At 41.6% G+C, this 18379-nt stretch overlaps 1 protein-coding gene across 1 annotated transcript in view; it reads right to left on the reverse strand.

Moving 5' to 3' along the window:
- LOC108497629 (transmembrane protein 132C-like) overlaps positions 1–18379 on the reverse strand; it is a 134398-nt gene that overhangs the window by 49148 nt on the left and 66871 nt on the right. The window contains exon 3 of the mRNA XM_017815380.1: positions 3283–3466. Coding sequence (XP_017670869.1) covers positions 3283–3466 — 184 coding nt within the window. The remainder of the gene's footprint in view (positions 1–3282; positions 3467–18379) is intronic.

The raw sequence follows: 18379 nt of genomic DNA on the forward strand, positions 1-18379 counted from the left end.
ATGAATTTTACACCACCCAGTTTCTGTAGCTGTGGTATCTCACAGCTGCTGTGATTTAAGTGAGTCAAAAGATCTGAAGGAGGCATTGTGTGCATCTACCTTTCTCCATCTGCATCAAATGGTCTAATAAATGACATTACCTCCTTACAAATCTTGCCTCAGTTAACTATTGCTATTCGATGATGGAAATGTAACATATAAATGTAGCCTCATACTTTGAGTGAGACATATAGAATCTCTTGCAGCCTGCATGACACTGAGTGGATGGTTGTCCCAAGTGCCACACTCAAGAGTTTGGTAGTGAGAGTACTACATATGTCTGTGACTAGGATCTATTTTGAAGCATCACTCCCCACAGTACTTAACTAAAATTCTGGTATGTGAGAGTTAGGAACAACAAACCAGTCAGAATTACGTTTTCCTAACTTTTCTGTCTCATTTTTCTCTCCAAATACCTTGAAGGGTGACACGTCCTCCAAAATTACTCAGATTGATTAACTTCTGAGCTCGGGGGAAAAAAATATACTTACCTCAAATTTACAAGTCATTTTTTTCCCGGGGAAAAGTTATTACACTTATTTTCAGCCCAGCTGTTTCAATATCTCTTGTTCCTATTATTTCACTGTAGTGTGCACTGTAGCAGCATCTCTATGTTGCTGTTTCTCACTTGTACACACTATTTAGTGCAGTAGTTGGGCCCCTGGAACATGGATTCTACTAAAACCCTCTCTTCTGACTATATGATGAATTTCCATTGATTTTTCAGCAGCTTTATCCCACCACTTGCTCCGCTGATCCAAGTCCTATAAGGCTCTTTTAAAATTTCAGGTTCAGTTCTTGCTGACAGTGTCAATTCTTTAATCTCCTCCAAAATACCATAGCAACAATTGCCCTAATCTTCTGAAGACCGCTTGGTTTTCATCTTACTACCTTTTTGTAATGTAATCAGGCATAGGGCAATAAAAGAGACATGATCTTTCTTGCTTCATAAGTTTGGAATGGCTCACATGAGACGTGCTTTACTCCGTGAGTCAGAGAGAACCTTTATGTTATAGTCAAACCGAGCAAAAGTTTGCTGCTTTCACCCTCAAAACACTGACTGGGATGCCCATCAGACCAATGGCAGAGACTCAGTCAGATCCTACATCCCAACACACCACAACATCTTTGTTTTCTGGCCACCTTTGCAAATTTGGAATGGCAGATTTGACTTTTCGTGTTTCAGCAGTTTTGCTGCAGGAACACCCCATGCTTAAATCAGCAAAATCTCCTCTCCCTCCGGAGGATTACGAAACCCACTTGCTGATAAACAATGAGATCTCATTTCTGTACACCATAATGGGCTGCTGCTTTACAGTGTGTAGTGAAGATAAAGACTCTGGTCTGACTTCCCAGCGTGTACAGTATCACCCTCTCTCTCTTTGGTGTGACTCTTGTTTCTGAGCAGGAGAAGTGCCAGGTAATCAGCTCAGCTGGAGATTAATGCCTAAATGAAGAAAGCACCCTGGCTGGATATGCAGTGTTAGCTAACAGAAAACTCTGAAAATTCCCTTTATCTACTAATATCCTGCTAGCAAAGCCAATTTTACTTTGGTATCCCATCCAACTGGATTCTGTTAACACAGTATATTTTGGCTCCAGCTATGTGTTATCACAAGGTACAGAAATGAGATAAACACAAGAAAGCTTTGCAAAGAGAAAGGTTTCATGATTTCATTGTTTGAACCCTTTGCACAACCCAGAGTGCCTGCTGGTAATCTGTTGGGGATAAAGGCTCTTGCCTTACATGATTTATACAAGGCTAAATTCATTCATTCAGACCTTCAGTTCTTAAAGGAACCCTTGTAGGCAGATGAATTTTAATGCAGAATAGACACAACTCTACAAGAACCCTGTATGCAAGTGCAAAGGCATTGCACCCTGACAGGGATATTAAAATCTTGATTCCCTGAGATATGGAATACAGAGAAGAAGCTGATGAATTCTTCCATGAAATGAAAAGGAAGATGTGAAGTCTATTGTGATGTCTATTGTTTGGTATTGGAAGGCATCCACCCCAAAATAAAACCTGACCACAAAATTCTTCTTTACACACGTTCTCAAGTCCTTAGAGGGCAGATGCTCAAACATGTATTCCCTGTTCAACCTGACAGGTAATGAGGACAATTATTTCCCTCTCAGATTTGAAATGCAGTCCAGGCTTTCTGCTGACTTAACAGACTGTGGATCAGGAAATTGCTGGGCATGACCTCATTTCATATGAGCAGCAGTTTTACTCTTCAAAGTGGAAGAATATATTGAGGACTAGGACTTCCAGGAAATAATACTCATCTAATTATCTGCTGAACACTGTTCAAAGAAAAGATTGCCAGAATTATGCCACCAAGATCATGCACAGGAGAGGCTAAATTCACAAGAAGGACAGATATGTCCAACTCATCTTCCAAACCCTGAGCTCAAACACTGACTAATGGTGGCACATGCAGTTCCTCTATTAATTGCCACTTGGTCCTGTTCCAGGTCCCTGGCAGCTTTCTCCCTTTCCCGAGATTCAGCATGATTTCCAAAATAAATTCTCAATGCCTACTTCACCTGGGAGCATGGAATAAGTTCTCAGCATCTACCTGAATCCAACAGAAAATAAAATGCTTGCCTAATAACAGCACACCTGAGATGGTGGAGAGTCCTGGGAAACATCTTGTTTTGCTAAAACACTGTGCAGAGAAAATAGATTTTAACCCAAGGCATGAAAGTCTGAACTTCATCCTTAAATGTATTATTGAGGCTATTATTATTTTCTGTTTCTTACTTGAAACCAGAAGTTCTTACACTATCAGGGAATCAGGCAGCAGAATTAGTATCAGGCTCAGCCTACTAAGGATCAAGAAACTTGGGGCTTTAGCAGAAGGTCCTTGAGGCCCTCTAAAGTTGCTCTACAGCTTCCAAGTTTGAGCCATGCAATGGAAATAAGAAATGGGAAGAAAAATCTACTTGGCTTTGTGTTACCAGCTGGAGGAAACTGTGCACGCCAGAAATTTAGGATTTAAATCTGAGAGAGATGTTTAAAGTGGCAGCATCCCTTCCCTCCATGGGAAGTTTATAATAATATGATGTGCACAGACCACTGAAGGAGGGGGTGATTTTAGCAGGCAGTCCCCTCCAGCTATAACTGGGGAGGCAGGACAGAGAGCAGCACTCCTGGGTGAGTCTGTCTGAGGCCAGCACACGTTTTCTGAGACCACACACAGGCTGGACAGAGCGACAGCTGAAACAGGTTCTTACCATTGCCAGTGGAACAATTCCAACGAGGTCCTTCTGGCAGATGAAGATTTCAGACAGGGTGATGTCCGTGGTCCCCTTCCGAGGGTATTCCACCTGCCAGGTGATGGGCTGTGTTCCCGACAGGCTGCTGAAGCTGGTGATCTCAAAGTTCAGCTGCACCACCTCGTGGAACAAACTGTTGCTCCTGAAAAGAAGAAAACAGGGAAAGGGAAGGGCTATTACTTTTGCTGGAGAAGGCAAATGAAGTGAATCGTTTTAGTTCCTGGAAAATGAAGCTGTTTATGGTCAGGTATAACACAAAGCCTTTTACAGTCTGCAACCACTTCAGAGCATGCAAGCTGGAATTCTGCTAAAAGGGTCAGCTGCTCTTACAATGAGCACTATGGAGACATAAAATCCAGGTTATTGCATCTGATGAAAGCAAAAGGTACTTATTCCATTACAAGTTTTATATAATTTTGTAAGTGTGATTCAACCCTACTGCAAGATGGATTTGATCCTGATCAACCAAAGTTAAGTCCAGTGCAGCTCATGAAGGCTGAAGAGCCCAGAATTAGTGCAGTCAAAAAGAAAACCAAGGTTTGTTTTATTTGTCCACCACCAAAATCATACAAATCCTCAGCAATGAACCTCAGTGTAACTGAACTTCATATGTGCTGATGGAAGCCATTAAAAAAATTAACAAGATTAAATGCTAAAATGACAAGATTAGTCTAATCTTAGAGGTGAACTCTGGAAATGAAAATCTCAGGCAGCTGAGACCAAACAGAAAGAACAAAGATATATATAAAATATACCAGGAACTCAGAAGGTATAAGACTATTTGAATAACAAATACAAAAAAGACATGCTGAAAATGTTTCCCTCACATTAAATTTCTTTAACTACACTGGAAATAATAAGAATATATGAAAGAAATTCGCTGGACTATCTGCTGCTTTAATTAAAAAAAAAAAAGTACAAATTACTTTCATCAGAAATTATACATTAACTTTTCTGGAACTTTCCAAATGTCTTCCCACAGCGCAGAATGTCTTAATATTTCACAGAATATTACTTCAATCTAACCCTACGCTGTAATAATTTTAAAATGAGGAGAATGACAGGCATATTCCTGGCTTCAGTAACCCAATCCCAGCTCCATCACACCTTTGCCTGCATTCATCACATAACAGCTTCAATTTTCCCTCTCCTCTTTATGTACAATACATGAAGGCCCATTTCTGAGAAAATCCATCAAGAACTGATCATGTACGAAGCACTTATATTCTCAAGTGCTAGACTTTCTTTTTACCTCTGAACAGAAATCACCATTTTTTTGCTACTTAAGACATATTCTCTGCTTTACTTCGCATGATTACTTTGAAAGCAAAATGTGCTCCCCTGATAATTATTATTTTGATTATGGGTTTTCATTTGGATGGCTTACTCTGAAAAGTCTTAATACTGCCTAATGCTTTATATTTATTTCCTTGCTGTTTTCTTGCTGTGTCAAGAGAGACACACTGTACCACTTTTGCAATAGGGGCACCCTTCCTCCATGCATTTAAAGAGCGATTTTGGGTGGAAATGTGATAGATGGATGGGTTTAGCAATTCATAACTCAAGACCAGCCTATTGCCATTTGAAGAGTTCCTACTAAATAAATCTTACAGCTTGTAAATACAAGGCAATCGCAATAACTGTAGTTTACACACTTCTGGGACATCTCAAAATGAATATATACCGGATTGAACTTTGTAATTTATTTGAAAACATGATTATATGCAAAAATACCTGAATCACCTGAACTACAGTGTTCATTTAGCTGTTAAAGGCACCATTATGGCTTAGATTAATGACACCTGAAATGATATAATTTTCCCCATTTCTAGTTCTGATGCTTCGTAAGTGACAGAGCAGAAGTTTTCCCACGTGATTGACTATCTCGGTGCTTCCACTTACACTAAACAGAGAATGAACTCTCACACACATCAAAGCTGCTCTAAGAGCTAATGTACCTCAGGAAAGTTTTCCAGATCAAGAAGTTTGCATGCATTTCTCCAAACAGCCTCTGAGCAGATGTGAAATGTGCAGCTTTACAGCCCAAGCCTCCCAACTCTGCCAGCAGGGTCAGAGAGCTCCGGGTGGGAAAGAGCTCATTTCCAGCAGGCCCACTGACTCCTAAACCTCTTCTCCCTTTCACTACAGACACAGCTGCCTGCATTTTGCTCCTAGGATTGAAGGAGAGGCTGTGTGACACACACAAAGTCATTTGGGACACTGGGACAGGGTGAGGAACTGGTCTGTGTTTTTCCAAATCTCTTGTTAACCACTGCACCATCATTCTGGCTTCACTGGGAAACGCAGCACTTGATTCTAATCTTACAAGGTCTTCATGACCTTAACATCATCCTGTACATGAGGCACATTTTGGATAATTGAAGAGCTGTTCTGTGAAAGAAATCACTGTTATCACCTTTGACAACACAGCCTCAAAACCCCTGCTGAATTTGGATCTCCAGTTCTCACCCAGCACTTGGTATCACTCATCGAGCTGCTCTGGCCAAGTATCTCCTTGACCCTGACAAAGACAAGCTGCCTCTTCCCAAGGTATGAAGTGATGGTGGTGGAGAGATATAAAAAATGTCACCAAAATTCATGTACAGAATTCTGTAAAACTGCTAAAATATTTCTTCTGCAAAACACACGATATAAAATATTAAAAAAAAAAATGTATGGTAGAAGAGAAAGGTTTCCTTGGCACTTTTCCAGGATGACCTGCATAATTATTTCAACACCTCCACCTGTGAGTGATGCACCCAGCTCCCTCCACAGAGACACAGCCTTTCTACAATGTCACACTCTCACCAGTTTCCTCCTTCTCTCTTCACACAGAAGAAACAGAGAGATGATCAACAGCTGGGAAAGCATCCACTTGAAAAAAAATATGCCTTCGGAGATGTGTAATGGCTGAGAAAAAAACTTCTCGTGAAAGCACATTTAATGTTCAGAGCTTGTTCACTGACTGAAACAGCAGTTCCTTAATATCCAACATTTAGAACTGCTCAGCAGCCGGAACAGCAAGTAATTATGAAACTTTTCTAAAGTACACAGCACGTAGTGATTACAAATGAAGCTTCCTGAAGGCAGGGCTTCTGAGGAATTGCTCCAGGGTGGATATATGAGTCTAATTTGATTGGATTGAGAGTTCCCCTGGGCCAGTTGACTCCTTGGATTTATTTTAATTTATAAATACGCTAATCTTTCATCAGATTGGACCACGTGCTTGTGCAGGGGAGTAAAGACTCCCTTTGACCTGCTCAGCAGCCACTGGGGCTCTGGGGCTGGGCACACATTCACCAGTGAGGAGCACTGAACCCACAGCTACTCTGGCTGGAGCAGATGGGCACTGATGAGGTGCTACTCATTGGTCACAGCAGCTGAGCCAGCAGGTCGGTGATGGGGTTACTAATTCACCACTGGCACAGGCCAGCAGTAAAGTGCTGCCCCGGGAGAACGTGCTGCAGAGCCGTGGCAGGGCTTCTGAGGAGCACGGTTTTAGAAAAAGAAGGTGGAAAAAAAATATTCTCCTAATGGAAAGGCAGTAAAAAATGCATAAAAGGCAAAACAGAAGTGACATTGGGAGAAACTGCCACGTAACTCGCCAGCTCCTGACAGTTCTGTGGACAGGACACACACTTGTGGTATCAGCTAGTGTTAATCCGACCAGGACTTTTGATTTTAGAATATTTTTGAGTATGATATTAAGTATTTGCAATCATTTATTGATCACTCAAACCTTCAGTGCCCCGAGAAATACTTAACCCAGCACTGGCTCTATCAAAAGCTGTACTTAACCCTTGCTTCAAGGCAGGGGATTTAAAACGTGGTGTCATGTATACACAACCCATGTAAGCTCATGGATAGATGTGGGTAACAGAAGCAAAACAGATTCTATTTCTCTGTAAAGGTCTAGTAAGAGGTGGAACAATGTTAAACCTGTCAATGTTGAAATGGCTTGTACTGGCCACAGAAGGCCAGGGCTCAGCTGAGCCCAGAACCAGAGAGCCATGGGCCCAGCACTGCAAAGGCTTTCACAGGGTGCAGGGGGAGAGGATAATTACTGAGAAAATACCTCAGCTGATGCAAGATCCATAAACAAACAGAAATCTTTGCTGAGTGCCCGTCTGCACGTGCAGACCAGGAGTCTCTGATGGGAGATTTCGCAGTGCTGGGTTATTGCTCTAAGTAATAGAGCAGTTTCGACTCTTAAATGAGTGAATCTTAGGACTGCTACGGGCTAAATCAATAATTTCGATTTATTACAGTGGCTCTCAAAAGAGAAATTTTAAAAAGCTTAGATTAAAAACATTTTTTAGCCATCCTTTATTCCAACAGATTTTTACTGAACGCGCCTGGGGATCCGAGAATACTTCGACCTGCTGAAAATTTAGCAACTCCTTTCTTCTCTAATGCTCTCCAGTCTGACAGTGACATCTTAATGCAAGATCAGCACTTACTAAATGACATAAAAAATTGAGAAGAGTACAAACCCCATTATCCCTCAGTTCCATTGCACATCTTAGTCTTCACTAAAATGAATGTACTGGAGCACGTTATTACCATGTGAAGAGACAAACTCCTCAAAAGCCAAAGAGGACCCCAGAGCAATCTGTACTTCAGCTCACCCACAGATGCACACCAATGCCTCTTCCCAGCTTGGAAAAGGGGTAATGGCCTACAGGGCACACGTTCCTCTAAGAAATTTTCAATTTCTTGCTCTTCTGCACCTTTTCCTAACCCCATTTGATAACTGGGACATCTTCAGTGGACACACTTTAGGACCAGGATGAATCACGGCAATTTAAGAAAAATTAACAACACACAGAATTGGAACTCGGTCTGGAAAGTGTGGCTGAGGATGACTTTAGAGATCACAGAATGGCTTGGGTGGAAAGGACCTTAAAGATCATCGAGTTCCAACCCCCTGCCATGGGCAGATCCACCTTCCACTGGACCTGGTTGCTCAAAGCACTGTCCAACCTGGCCCTGATGAAGTTATGTGGGAGCTCTTTGCACATCAATTCACTTCCACAGTCAGCACTCAGCTAACAAAGGGTGGGTCATCAGCAACCCAGGCTGATTTGAATCAGTTACCTGTGAGCTAAATGCTGTAATATCCACCCTGGGACCTTTATCCATCCATTTCCCATCTGAAACCCTTGATCAAATGCAGTACAAATGCTTAATAGAAGTTTCTTTCAGCAAGTCCTTAATAAGAGCTGTTACAAAGTTAATCCCCTTGAAAAATTGTGGAGAGGGTGTAGTAATTACAGAATAATACTAACTACTAGAGACAAAATGCAGTTTAAATATCTTATTTTGCAATATTAGCCCAGCTTTCATCTTTCAACCATAAAAACCAGCAGAGGAGAAAGAAAAGGAAGATCTATTTTGACAACTAACAGATAGGGAGGACATCATTTCATGGAAAACTACCACATTAAAAGTATTATGAAGGTCTTCAAAGGAAAATATCCAAGGTATAACTTAGCAAACTCTTGATCAAGATAGCATAATATATATGTGTATCTTCAAAAGGATGATATAATGCTGTACTTGATTTCTTTGTACAGTCCAGATCAGACTTAGATTACTTAATAAGGTTTCTTAGCTTTCTTGTCATAAACTGTGATATAAAACATAGCTTTTTGATTAAGGTATTTGGACTAAGACAGGAAATCTCATTTCACTTCCCAGCTCTTCCACAGCATCCTTTAATGACCTCAGGCAAGACATGAAGACACAGATCCTTACAGCTAAAATAAAATCAATAGGAATTAGGCATCATGAGGCTTTAAAAACCTCTGGTGCCTGTCTTCTACTTTAGGCCCCTGAATATGGTACGTTCATCACGTTGGTCCTGAGCTCCAGGATCTCAGCTGGATTTAACCACATGTGGGTTGAGGAAAGAGTTTAAGATACTCATGGTTCAACTGCTTCATTAGACTGGGAGCTCCCATTTGGGAGGGTAATTCTTAGCTGATGAAACATGCACTGTCTGGGTGGCACAAGGTAGAGAGAGCCTGGGGTGGGATATTTCTGTGCCTTTATTTCACAGTTGAACAGGGTGAATAATATTTTTTTCTTCTGGTCTCAAAAAAAACCCCCCACATGCCATGTCTGACCTCTCTGTCCAAGCCTTGCCTACAGATACCACTCTCAGTGATGTCACACTGAGAACAAACCACAAAAGTCATGTTGCTAATTAGAGTCCAGAAAAACAGAATTGCTCCTCTCTTGGACAGGCAGAAAGCTGATATTCCCTGAGGGAGGAAAACCTGACCAGGGATCACAACAACTCACCAGTTTCTTCCTTCTTTGCAGAGCATTTTTTAAGAGTCACTAATCCCCAATAAATGCTGCAGTGAAGACAGCAGGCTCATTAGTCTTTTCTGATACTACATCACATCCAGGCACAAGGTAGATGAGATTGATTTTTCCCTGTTCCCAAAGGAATCAGGCGTGTGACCCTCTGCCTCAGACCGGTGCCATCGTGGAAAGGCTACGTGCAAATCCCAGCCCTGAGCAACAGCATCTCCCAACTCCATTTCATTTCCCATTCAGTTTGCTCAAGATACGAGTCTGCTCATGTCTTCATTATAATTTCAGATAACAAAATACATAGGCAGATTGGTCAAGAAATAAGCTTTCACGGTGATTCATCATCTCTTCCTGCCTCTGAGAAGGACACTTTCTACTTAGTATTCATTCAGCGCTGGAATCTCTCCAGAATCACTGTAAGTAAGCAGTATTTTCCTCTTCTGGGGACAGCAAATGTGTAAGCACTGAAAAGCTTCCAAGGGACATCACTGGAAAGCAGACCCTGAGCAGAGATTTTCAGCGATTCGCTCCAAACCCAGTGCTTTCACATGGAGAAAGGAAGTCACAATCATTTTCATCAGCAGCATCAGATTTTATGGCTCTTTCAGCCTAAGATGAAATACACAAAAGCATGTTTTATCATTCGCTTTTAATTGCTTACTTTAACTGTTTGGGAGCAGTCAGTGAAACATATTCAGAGGCAGGAGAACACCTTTGAAAAAGGAGATGTTATAATGGATTTTCTGATTAAAAATATCTACAAATATCAAATGGGTGTTTTATTCCATTTATAATCAAAAGTACCCCTGGAATTGATATAGAACAAGGCACTCCATAAACAAATCCATTTATGAGCTGGATGGACTCAGCCTCCACTTTCAATCTCCACTTGTGTCCGTCACTCACACCAAGCCCTGCTTGCAGAAACTGCAATACAATGGGACTCAAGAGGCAGGACACCAGCCTCCTGAGCACTCCCAGGTGCCAAACTGATACTCTCCAGGAGGATATAAAAAAATCAAGGTACACACAATTCACAACTGAGACTTTGAAAACACAATGGAAATGGTCTGTTATGCCCTCAAATGACACGTTGATCAAAGGAAGGGACACAGCCCAAGTGGTGATTGCTGTGCACAACATCCCCCAGATACTGACAGGGTAGGAGGAATTCAGATCTGCTTTGAAACAAACTGAAGATGAAGCTGCATTATGAACCAGGTGGCAAGAAAAATCACATTTACATGTAACTGTGCATGCAAATCAGGTGTGAGATATGCACATCTAATTTAGGAGTCAGGTGGCTTGAGATCCCAACTCCTATAGTTTTTGCTGTGTTGGGTTTTTTTACAACTCTAGCAGAATATCTGCTTTTTGGCTACGCTTGAAACTCCAAAAATATTTGCATAAATATGTGCATAAAGATCCCCATTCCTTCTCAACAGAGAACCTGCCTACTGGAAAAACACCTACAAAGTTAACCATTCACCAGGCATGTAAAGATGACAAAATATCTGCATTTTGTAGAGGCAATGGACATAAAGAAAGCACACGTTTAATGGCTTAGAAAAGGAAAAAAAAACGTATCAGTAAGTGTTGAATATTGTGATGAAACAGGTAAGAAAACAATGCAAAGCTGAACTAAACTGTTTTTTCAAACTTGCTGGCCATGGACAAAGTCCATGGGGCAATGAACAGTCAGGTTGTGGATGACACCCCCGTGCTTCCCCTTACTTTCCACCTGGACACAACTGCAGCTTTTCAAGTTCAAATGCACAAAGAAGGAAAGGGGCTTTTTCAGAGCAGAAGCAATGATCAGCAACTGGTTGATGGCAGCTGTCTGAAGAGACCCCCAGTTTAGCTGAAGAGTTTTTCTAGCTGCCTGAACAGAGAGAAAAAGACCTTGAAATGAGCGGTGTCCTCTGAGAAATAAGCTCAACAGCTGCAATTTCATCACAGAGCAAACCCAGTTTGTGTGGAGTCCCTTGGACTAGAAGCTGCAGGGAATTGAATAATACTGTGCTCAACCTAGAACTAGAGAATATCAGTCTGGGGAAGGTGGAGAAGTAGTTTTATTTCTAGGAAGTCAATCTATTTTTGCAAGTTTCACTAAGGAGCTCTCTGCAGCAGGAATGCATTCCTTTTCCCTAATCTCAGGTTGTATCTCCTGTCTCAGACCATATTATTCCCCTTATTAGTGTTTGTAGAATATAGGATATACTCCTTTAATCTTACTTTTTTCCTGTAAATTCTCTTTAATGTTGTGTGCTGCTCACGTGGCCTTTCCTATGCTAAAGTAAAATATAATTAAAGCAGAAAGCTAAACCAGCCTAAGGAAAACACAGTCTGAGCAGTAACAGTAGGATAAATACTGAGCTCAGCTGAAATTCCATGTAAATGGGAATGACAGGGGAGAAAACTGAGAGGAGTCAGGTACAGTGGTCTAATTCAAATCTACACATTATCCCCCAGTTCACTCTTTTGGCATTGTGAGTCTGGCCTTTATATGGTGACCATAAAAAAAAGTTTAGACGTGCAGGAAGAACACACATTAAATATCACTCTGTGCACATTATGCAGGCAGTTCACCACATCTGTCCTCACAGGAATATGAAAGGAAAAGAAACCAACCCGAAGCCAGAAAAATGTAGGATAAGGTGGACACTGACACGAACCAGAGAACTCCACAGGGATGGGGAAAACAGTAAAGCAGCACATCCGACACTGAGAGACACCCAAACATCACAAGGAGGGAAGCTTCCTAAAGTAAGACACAGGCAGTGTAGGTTAGCTAGCAATAAAAAAGGAAGTTTTAGCTTTTTCTCTCTCTTTTTTTCCTCCCCTCGAAGGGGTAAAAATGGAGAGGAAGCAGCAGGAGCCATGTGAGACAAAAAAATCTCTGCTTTGAGTTCACAGTGAAAAATCCCAAAATGAAGTTAGCTGGGGTGCTTCACTTTACTTTCCCTTTCCTTTCTAGTGGAAGGTGTCCCCATTCATGGTAGGGGAGGTGGAACTAGATGATCTTTAAGCTCTCTTCCAACCCAGGCCACACTATGGTTCTACAACTCCCTGTCTGCTTTCCCTGTCCTTTCTCCTTCTCCCTCTTTCTGCATGTTTAAAACAAGAGAGGGAGCTGGTGCTAGTGAATGCCCTGGGGAAATTAGACAAAAATGTGACCAGTTTCAGTCTGCAGTTATAAACCAGCTCTTATTCAGATTTACAGAAATCATGGACCCCAGGGCTTTTGGTATCCACAGTTCCGAAAGTCTGATGGACAAACCTTTATTTTACAGTTCATAAAGCAAAGCTTAACAATGCTGCCTTCCTAATGCCATCACAGCTCTCACTTGTTGTAAATTTAGAAAGAAGCTTACTAAAAGCAGAACCAACATAAATACTGGAGGTAGATCCATTACCTTTCATCATACAGTTATTTGGTGGCTAACTCCGGTAGTTCACTACTCCTGTTCAAGGATAATAAAAGGAAAAATGTCCCCATGACATTCAGTGGCAGAAATGTCATTGCTGAAGTGCCTATGATGTGCAATTAACATTTTTAAGGAGTAATTTAAAAGGATACTGTCAAGGCTGATAGATTTGAGATTGCACCAACTATCTATGTTTGGATTTCTGCATAATTCAGCATCTCACTAGCAAGTTCACCCTTTCACTTCTGGATATTTATATTTTTCTTTCTCCTTATGTCTGCTACATTGAGGGTACTATATATATTTATCATTATATAGATTTATCATTCAAGGCCAGGTTGGATGGGACTTGGAGCAACCTGGTCCAGTGGGAGGTGACCCTGCCCATGGCAGGGGGGTTGGAACAAGATGATCTTTAAGGTCCTTTCCAACCCAAACCATCCTATGGTTCTATGACTTCTCCCCCATTCCAACATTAATGTTGTGTCACAGTTGCAATCATCAGAGTTTCTACCCAAGGAAACATTTTCCTTTTTCTAATGTTTTGTTTTCCACACACAAGCAACTATTTTTACAATAAAAAATACTTTGTTTAGGAGACAAAAAAGTACGTTGTGGGGCAGTTTGTAAGCAGTTTGCTGTTAGGGTGGAGACAAAAAAAAGTCACTCTGTCTTACTAATGAAGACATTGTCCCCAGGAGGATGGAGACTTCAGGTCTAGACTCAGCGTGTTTGTGTGGAGTTTACAAGTCCTGGATCTTTGTTCCTTGGCATTCATATCTGACACTTCTGCTTTAGAGAATGAAAAGGCAGGAAAATACAGAAGATATTTGGAAGAAACTGTCTTTAGGCAAAATGTTCATCGAAGTTTCTAGGAGATTCCAGCAACTTTTTAAAGATTTCATTGGACGACAACTGAATATTTGTATTCGCGGCTAAGATGTTTCTTCCAGGAGCTGATAGTGGCCATCGGTTTTCAGGCAGAGTGCAGATGCTCCTGTCTGACTGTCAGGCACATGAAGAGCAATGTGTCCTCAATATTTCAAGAAGACAAATGAAGGAGACATGATCCTAATGTTAAATGGCCTGTGAGAAAAGCAAGTGCCTACTCGACTGACAAAACACTTACAGATAAACTCCAAGAGCAACTTTGAAGTGATGCCTCTGACATCTCTGGTTCTGTCCAAATCTGGTTTTCCCCTACAGCTCTTCAATTAGAAAATAGCTATGTCTAATTTGTTGGGAAAACTCAGTATCAAATGCACTAAATAAGGCCCCAATTCAAAGCAAGAAAACACAGTGGATTTGGACGAGGCTTTTGAGAGACGTTGTGCTTTTCAGAGGTGACTTTCCATTGCTAGGAAAAGAAATTCATCTTAAGTTGACCCTCAGGAAGAGTGTAGGAGTGCTAGGGGGAACCAGAGGCTCCATCATATCAGAATACTCTTTAAACAACAGCAAGAATTTTATTGCAGAAAGTAATAAACAGGAGTCTAGCACAGAGTCCCTCCATGCACCACAGAGTTACACATTTGCCTCACTGCCCAAAGCAAAGACTTAAAACTCTGCTGTGATTTTTTCCAAGCAATCATGACTGCCCTTTTATACCCTTCTTACTATGGCTTTTTCGCACTAGGTGAATCAAAATATGTTTCTATGTAATTATACAAATGACATTTAGGGGACACGGCCAAAAAGAAGGAAAAAAGATTCTAAAGAACAAGCTTTCCCTTTGTTACTGAAATCTTCAAGAATATTAGTCACTGCTCCTGCTCTTTGCTGACTTTCAACATTTTGTTTGATCAGACAGGTGGAATTAGACTGATTAAAGTCCAGCTTTTCAAGGCTTGGAAGAAATGCAAAGCCAAAAGCAAAAGCTCCTCTGCACACACAGTGGCTGCATGTGGGATTAGGGAGGTGCAGTGCTCAGCCAGATGAGAAAGAGCACAAAGAAGCAGGAGAAATCATGTTCACCACAACACACGAGTTTAAGATAATGCACCTGTTATAACACTACTTCTTATGAAATCACAATCTGCCATCAGCATTCAGTGCAGCTCTGAATTAGCCACTTGGAAGGCAAGGAAAGAAGAAGTGGAAATTAATGATTTGTGGTCACGGGGGATGAAATTCAGCCTGGTGTGAACTATCCCACACAAATTCATGTACCAGAGCTGAACTCTGAGAGTCACAATGCAGACAAGGAGAACGTCTGCTGAATCACCTGAATCACCTGAATCACTCCTGGGCTTCCTTCTGCTGCTTCAATCTAGCCAGTAGATAAGTAAGTCCAATTAGTTTAATTTAAAATTAAAATTAAGAGTTATCTTCTCTCTAAATGAAAATGGAAGAGGAAAAGAGTAGAAAATCAATCCTACAGGGAAATCCTCCCAGCAGTGGACATTATCAGATTCACAGTCCTCTTCTCCTGGAAGGTACTTGGAGGAGATGATAAAGCTTGATGAGGTTTGTGTGGTGAGAGAGCCACGTGCTTGGGTTCTTTACCAGTTTCTAAGGGTGAAGTTTCTTTTCAAAGAACTGCCCCCATCCTGCTCTGCACTTTACACTACAGATGGTCTGAAATGGTGTGAGTTTCCTACCTAAAGGTTTCCTTCATTTTATAAACATGATCTGAATTGGAACAATAGTAACTTTCTACTGAATCTCTATCCATCAGTTACCTCATGGCTGAGTATTTAACCTGTCCCCCTGTAATCCTGTCTCAACTACTTTTGCAGGAAGAAAAAGCTTGATGCCAGAAGACACTTTAAAAATTATGGACTTCATTAACAATTTCCTCCTTTACCCCCATTCAGGAGGCCTGGCCTCACAGTGCTGTGGATTGCAATGTACCACTGCTCAGCCACTGCCAGCAGTTCTGGGTTGGAAAGGACCTTAAAGATGACCTCATTCCAACCCCTCTGCTCCAAGACCTGTCCAGCCTGGCCTGGAACACTTCAGGGATGGGGCAGCCACAGCTTCTTTGGGCAACCTCATTTCAGCATGCCGTTCAACTGGGGCCTTCCAACTGCATTTCCACCTTTGTCTGCATGTTAAGAAATCTTCTCACACTTGTTAATTGCTCCAGGATGAGAACAGCAGCAGAAGTGACTCCACAGCTGTGTGAATGTCAGATAAGAGACAATTCCTAAAGACAAGCATTCACTGTCTGTCAGCCCAAACTGTGCTCTGCTCTCATCTGAACTGCCAGTGGGAAACACATGGCTGTGTGCAGGAAAACCCAAGAACGCTGTCAGGGATTCTTGTTTGGTTCAGCAGCCTTGCAAGAGCAATATGAAAAAAAAAGATTAAAAAGAGGGAATGATGACAAACAACTAGACTGGGTGGTCTTGAAATTAGCAGCACCAATATAAAGGAGTTTGCCCCTTGCAGCCTCCTCCCAGCTACAGATCCTTAATCTGGTTGGATTTTCCTGGGGTAGCAATCTGTCAGATGCATCTCCTTCAGAACACGAGTATAAAAGGAGAGAATCATGGATACGTTACTATTCCTCTCAGCACGCAGCACTTTTTCTTTAAATACAGAAAACAGAGAGTGCAGGAAATGATCCATCTATTAAAATTTGTGTCAACATCTCCCCAAACTCTTGAAGCTGTACAGTGGATACTGCTAACCATTCTCCTGTGTCTGAAAAATCAGTCTGATGACAGCCCTGAAATACGTTCCACGCGACACTTTGGTCCTGACCTTACTTTCACTCGAGTCAATCGTTGTTCTGCTTTTGATTTTGATGGGAGTGGGGCCACTGTTCCAGTGTCACCTCTCCTGCACCCTCAGGCGCTCTCTCCAGCAGCACTGTCAGCTTAGAGAAGCCAGGACAATTTGAAAGTATTTTCTAAAGCCCAAGGCAAACCAAGAGATGACCTTTTCCACCAGCAGAGAGCTGCTTATAGGCTGCTATTGAATATTCCACCCACTGTAATGCTCTGCTCCCAGAGATGACCCGGCTGTGCTGCATGTGAGATGGGTTTTCCTTTTGCTGTCCCTCTCCCACCACTAATTCAATGAATTGGGGTCACAGTCTGATTCTCCTCTGTTCTGCACCTTTGTTAGCACCCTCACCTGGGACCAGCCCCCTGCTGCAGCATCACTCAGCAGATCATTCCACATCAGGCTGCAAAGGAGTGAGCAACAAACACTAACCCTTTCTTTGCTTTGGGATTATTTCAACAGAGGGAGATTTCAGGAATGCACATGGCAGAGTGACTGTCCATGCCTGGCCATGAGAAGTACATGTTTGTATCTGAGTTATTTTGGTCACAGTATAAGAAAACAGCTGTAGCTGCAGTGACCTGAGCTGTTCAGGTCACCTGAAGTACCCTGATCAATCTGGTGCTTCTGTATCACAACAGAAATGCAGGTGGGGTTGGTTCAATGGAATCCATGTTAAAATCCCTCAATAAAACCTTTCCTCTCCAGGTACTTTAGATTCCAGCTAATGCAGAGATAATGTCACCATGCCCTACAGAGATCTGAAGAGCTGAATTTCCAGGAGTGTTCGGCTCTGCTGCTCTGGTGAGGGAGCAGTGCCAAGCCAACATGGTACATGCAGAACTGTCACATACAGGTCACAAAGCGCTGCAAATATCCTGCTGTTGCTGACTGCAGAATATAGAATTTGTACCAGGAAGAAATAGGTTAATGTGTTCTGGATGGGACACTCTTCAGACTCTGTTACATATTCCAAACATGCTCCTATCTACATGACATTCAATCTAAAAGATTTTTGAAAATGGACAAATGTTTTCTTAATGATTTTCAGCAACATTGCCAACTCTTCCAGGAATTACTTTTCGCTAGGAAGTTGGCTGTTACTTTTGCAGATAGGATATCTGTGCTATCCAGTTATTTCTATAAAGAGACTTGGCCTTTATGACTAATTCCAAGGGTTTCCCAAAGCAGATGGAGCATTATGAACATAGAAAAAAGGGATTTACAGGATTACTGAGTCCCAAGTATTCAAATATAAAGACAAAATTGTGTCTAAGGCAATACTGGGAAGTAAAAAGTGCTGGAGGCTATCAGAGATTGTCTCTTTATCCTCAGTAGATGTCACGTAGTGTAAATTGACAATATTTCTTGACATCAGTGGATTTTTATTCAATTCTTCTTGTTGATGATCTGGTTCACAGATCATCAACAAGACACCAAATGTCTTGGTGAAGTGGACAGAGAAAGGGAAGAGAAAAAACAGAGAATGTTTTAACTGGCTGTATTAAATTATCGTACACTACTTCCATGTTCTACCTGCGCCAGCAGAGAAAAAAAAGAGAGGCTTCTGG

This window comes from Lepidothrix coronata, unplaced genomic scaffold, assembly GCF_001604755.1.
Source record: "Lepidothrix coronata isolate B3197 unplaced genomic scaffold, Lepidothrix_coronata-1.0 Scaffold51, whole genome shotgun sequence".
In the NCBI taxonomy this organism is placed as follows: Eukaryota; Metazoa; Chordata; class Aves; order Passeriformes; family Pipridae; genus Lepidothrix; species Lepidothrix coronata.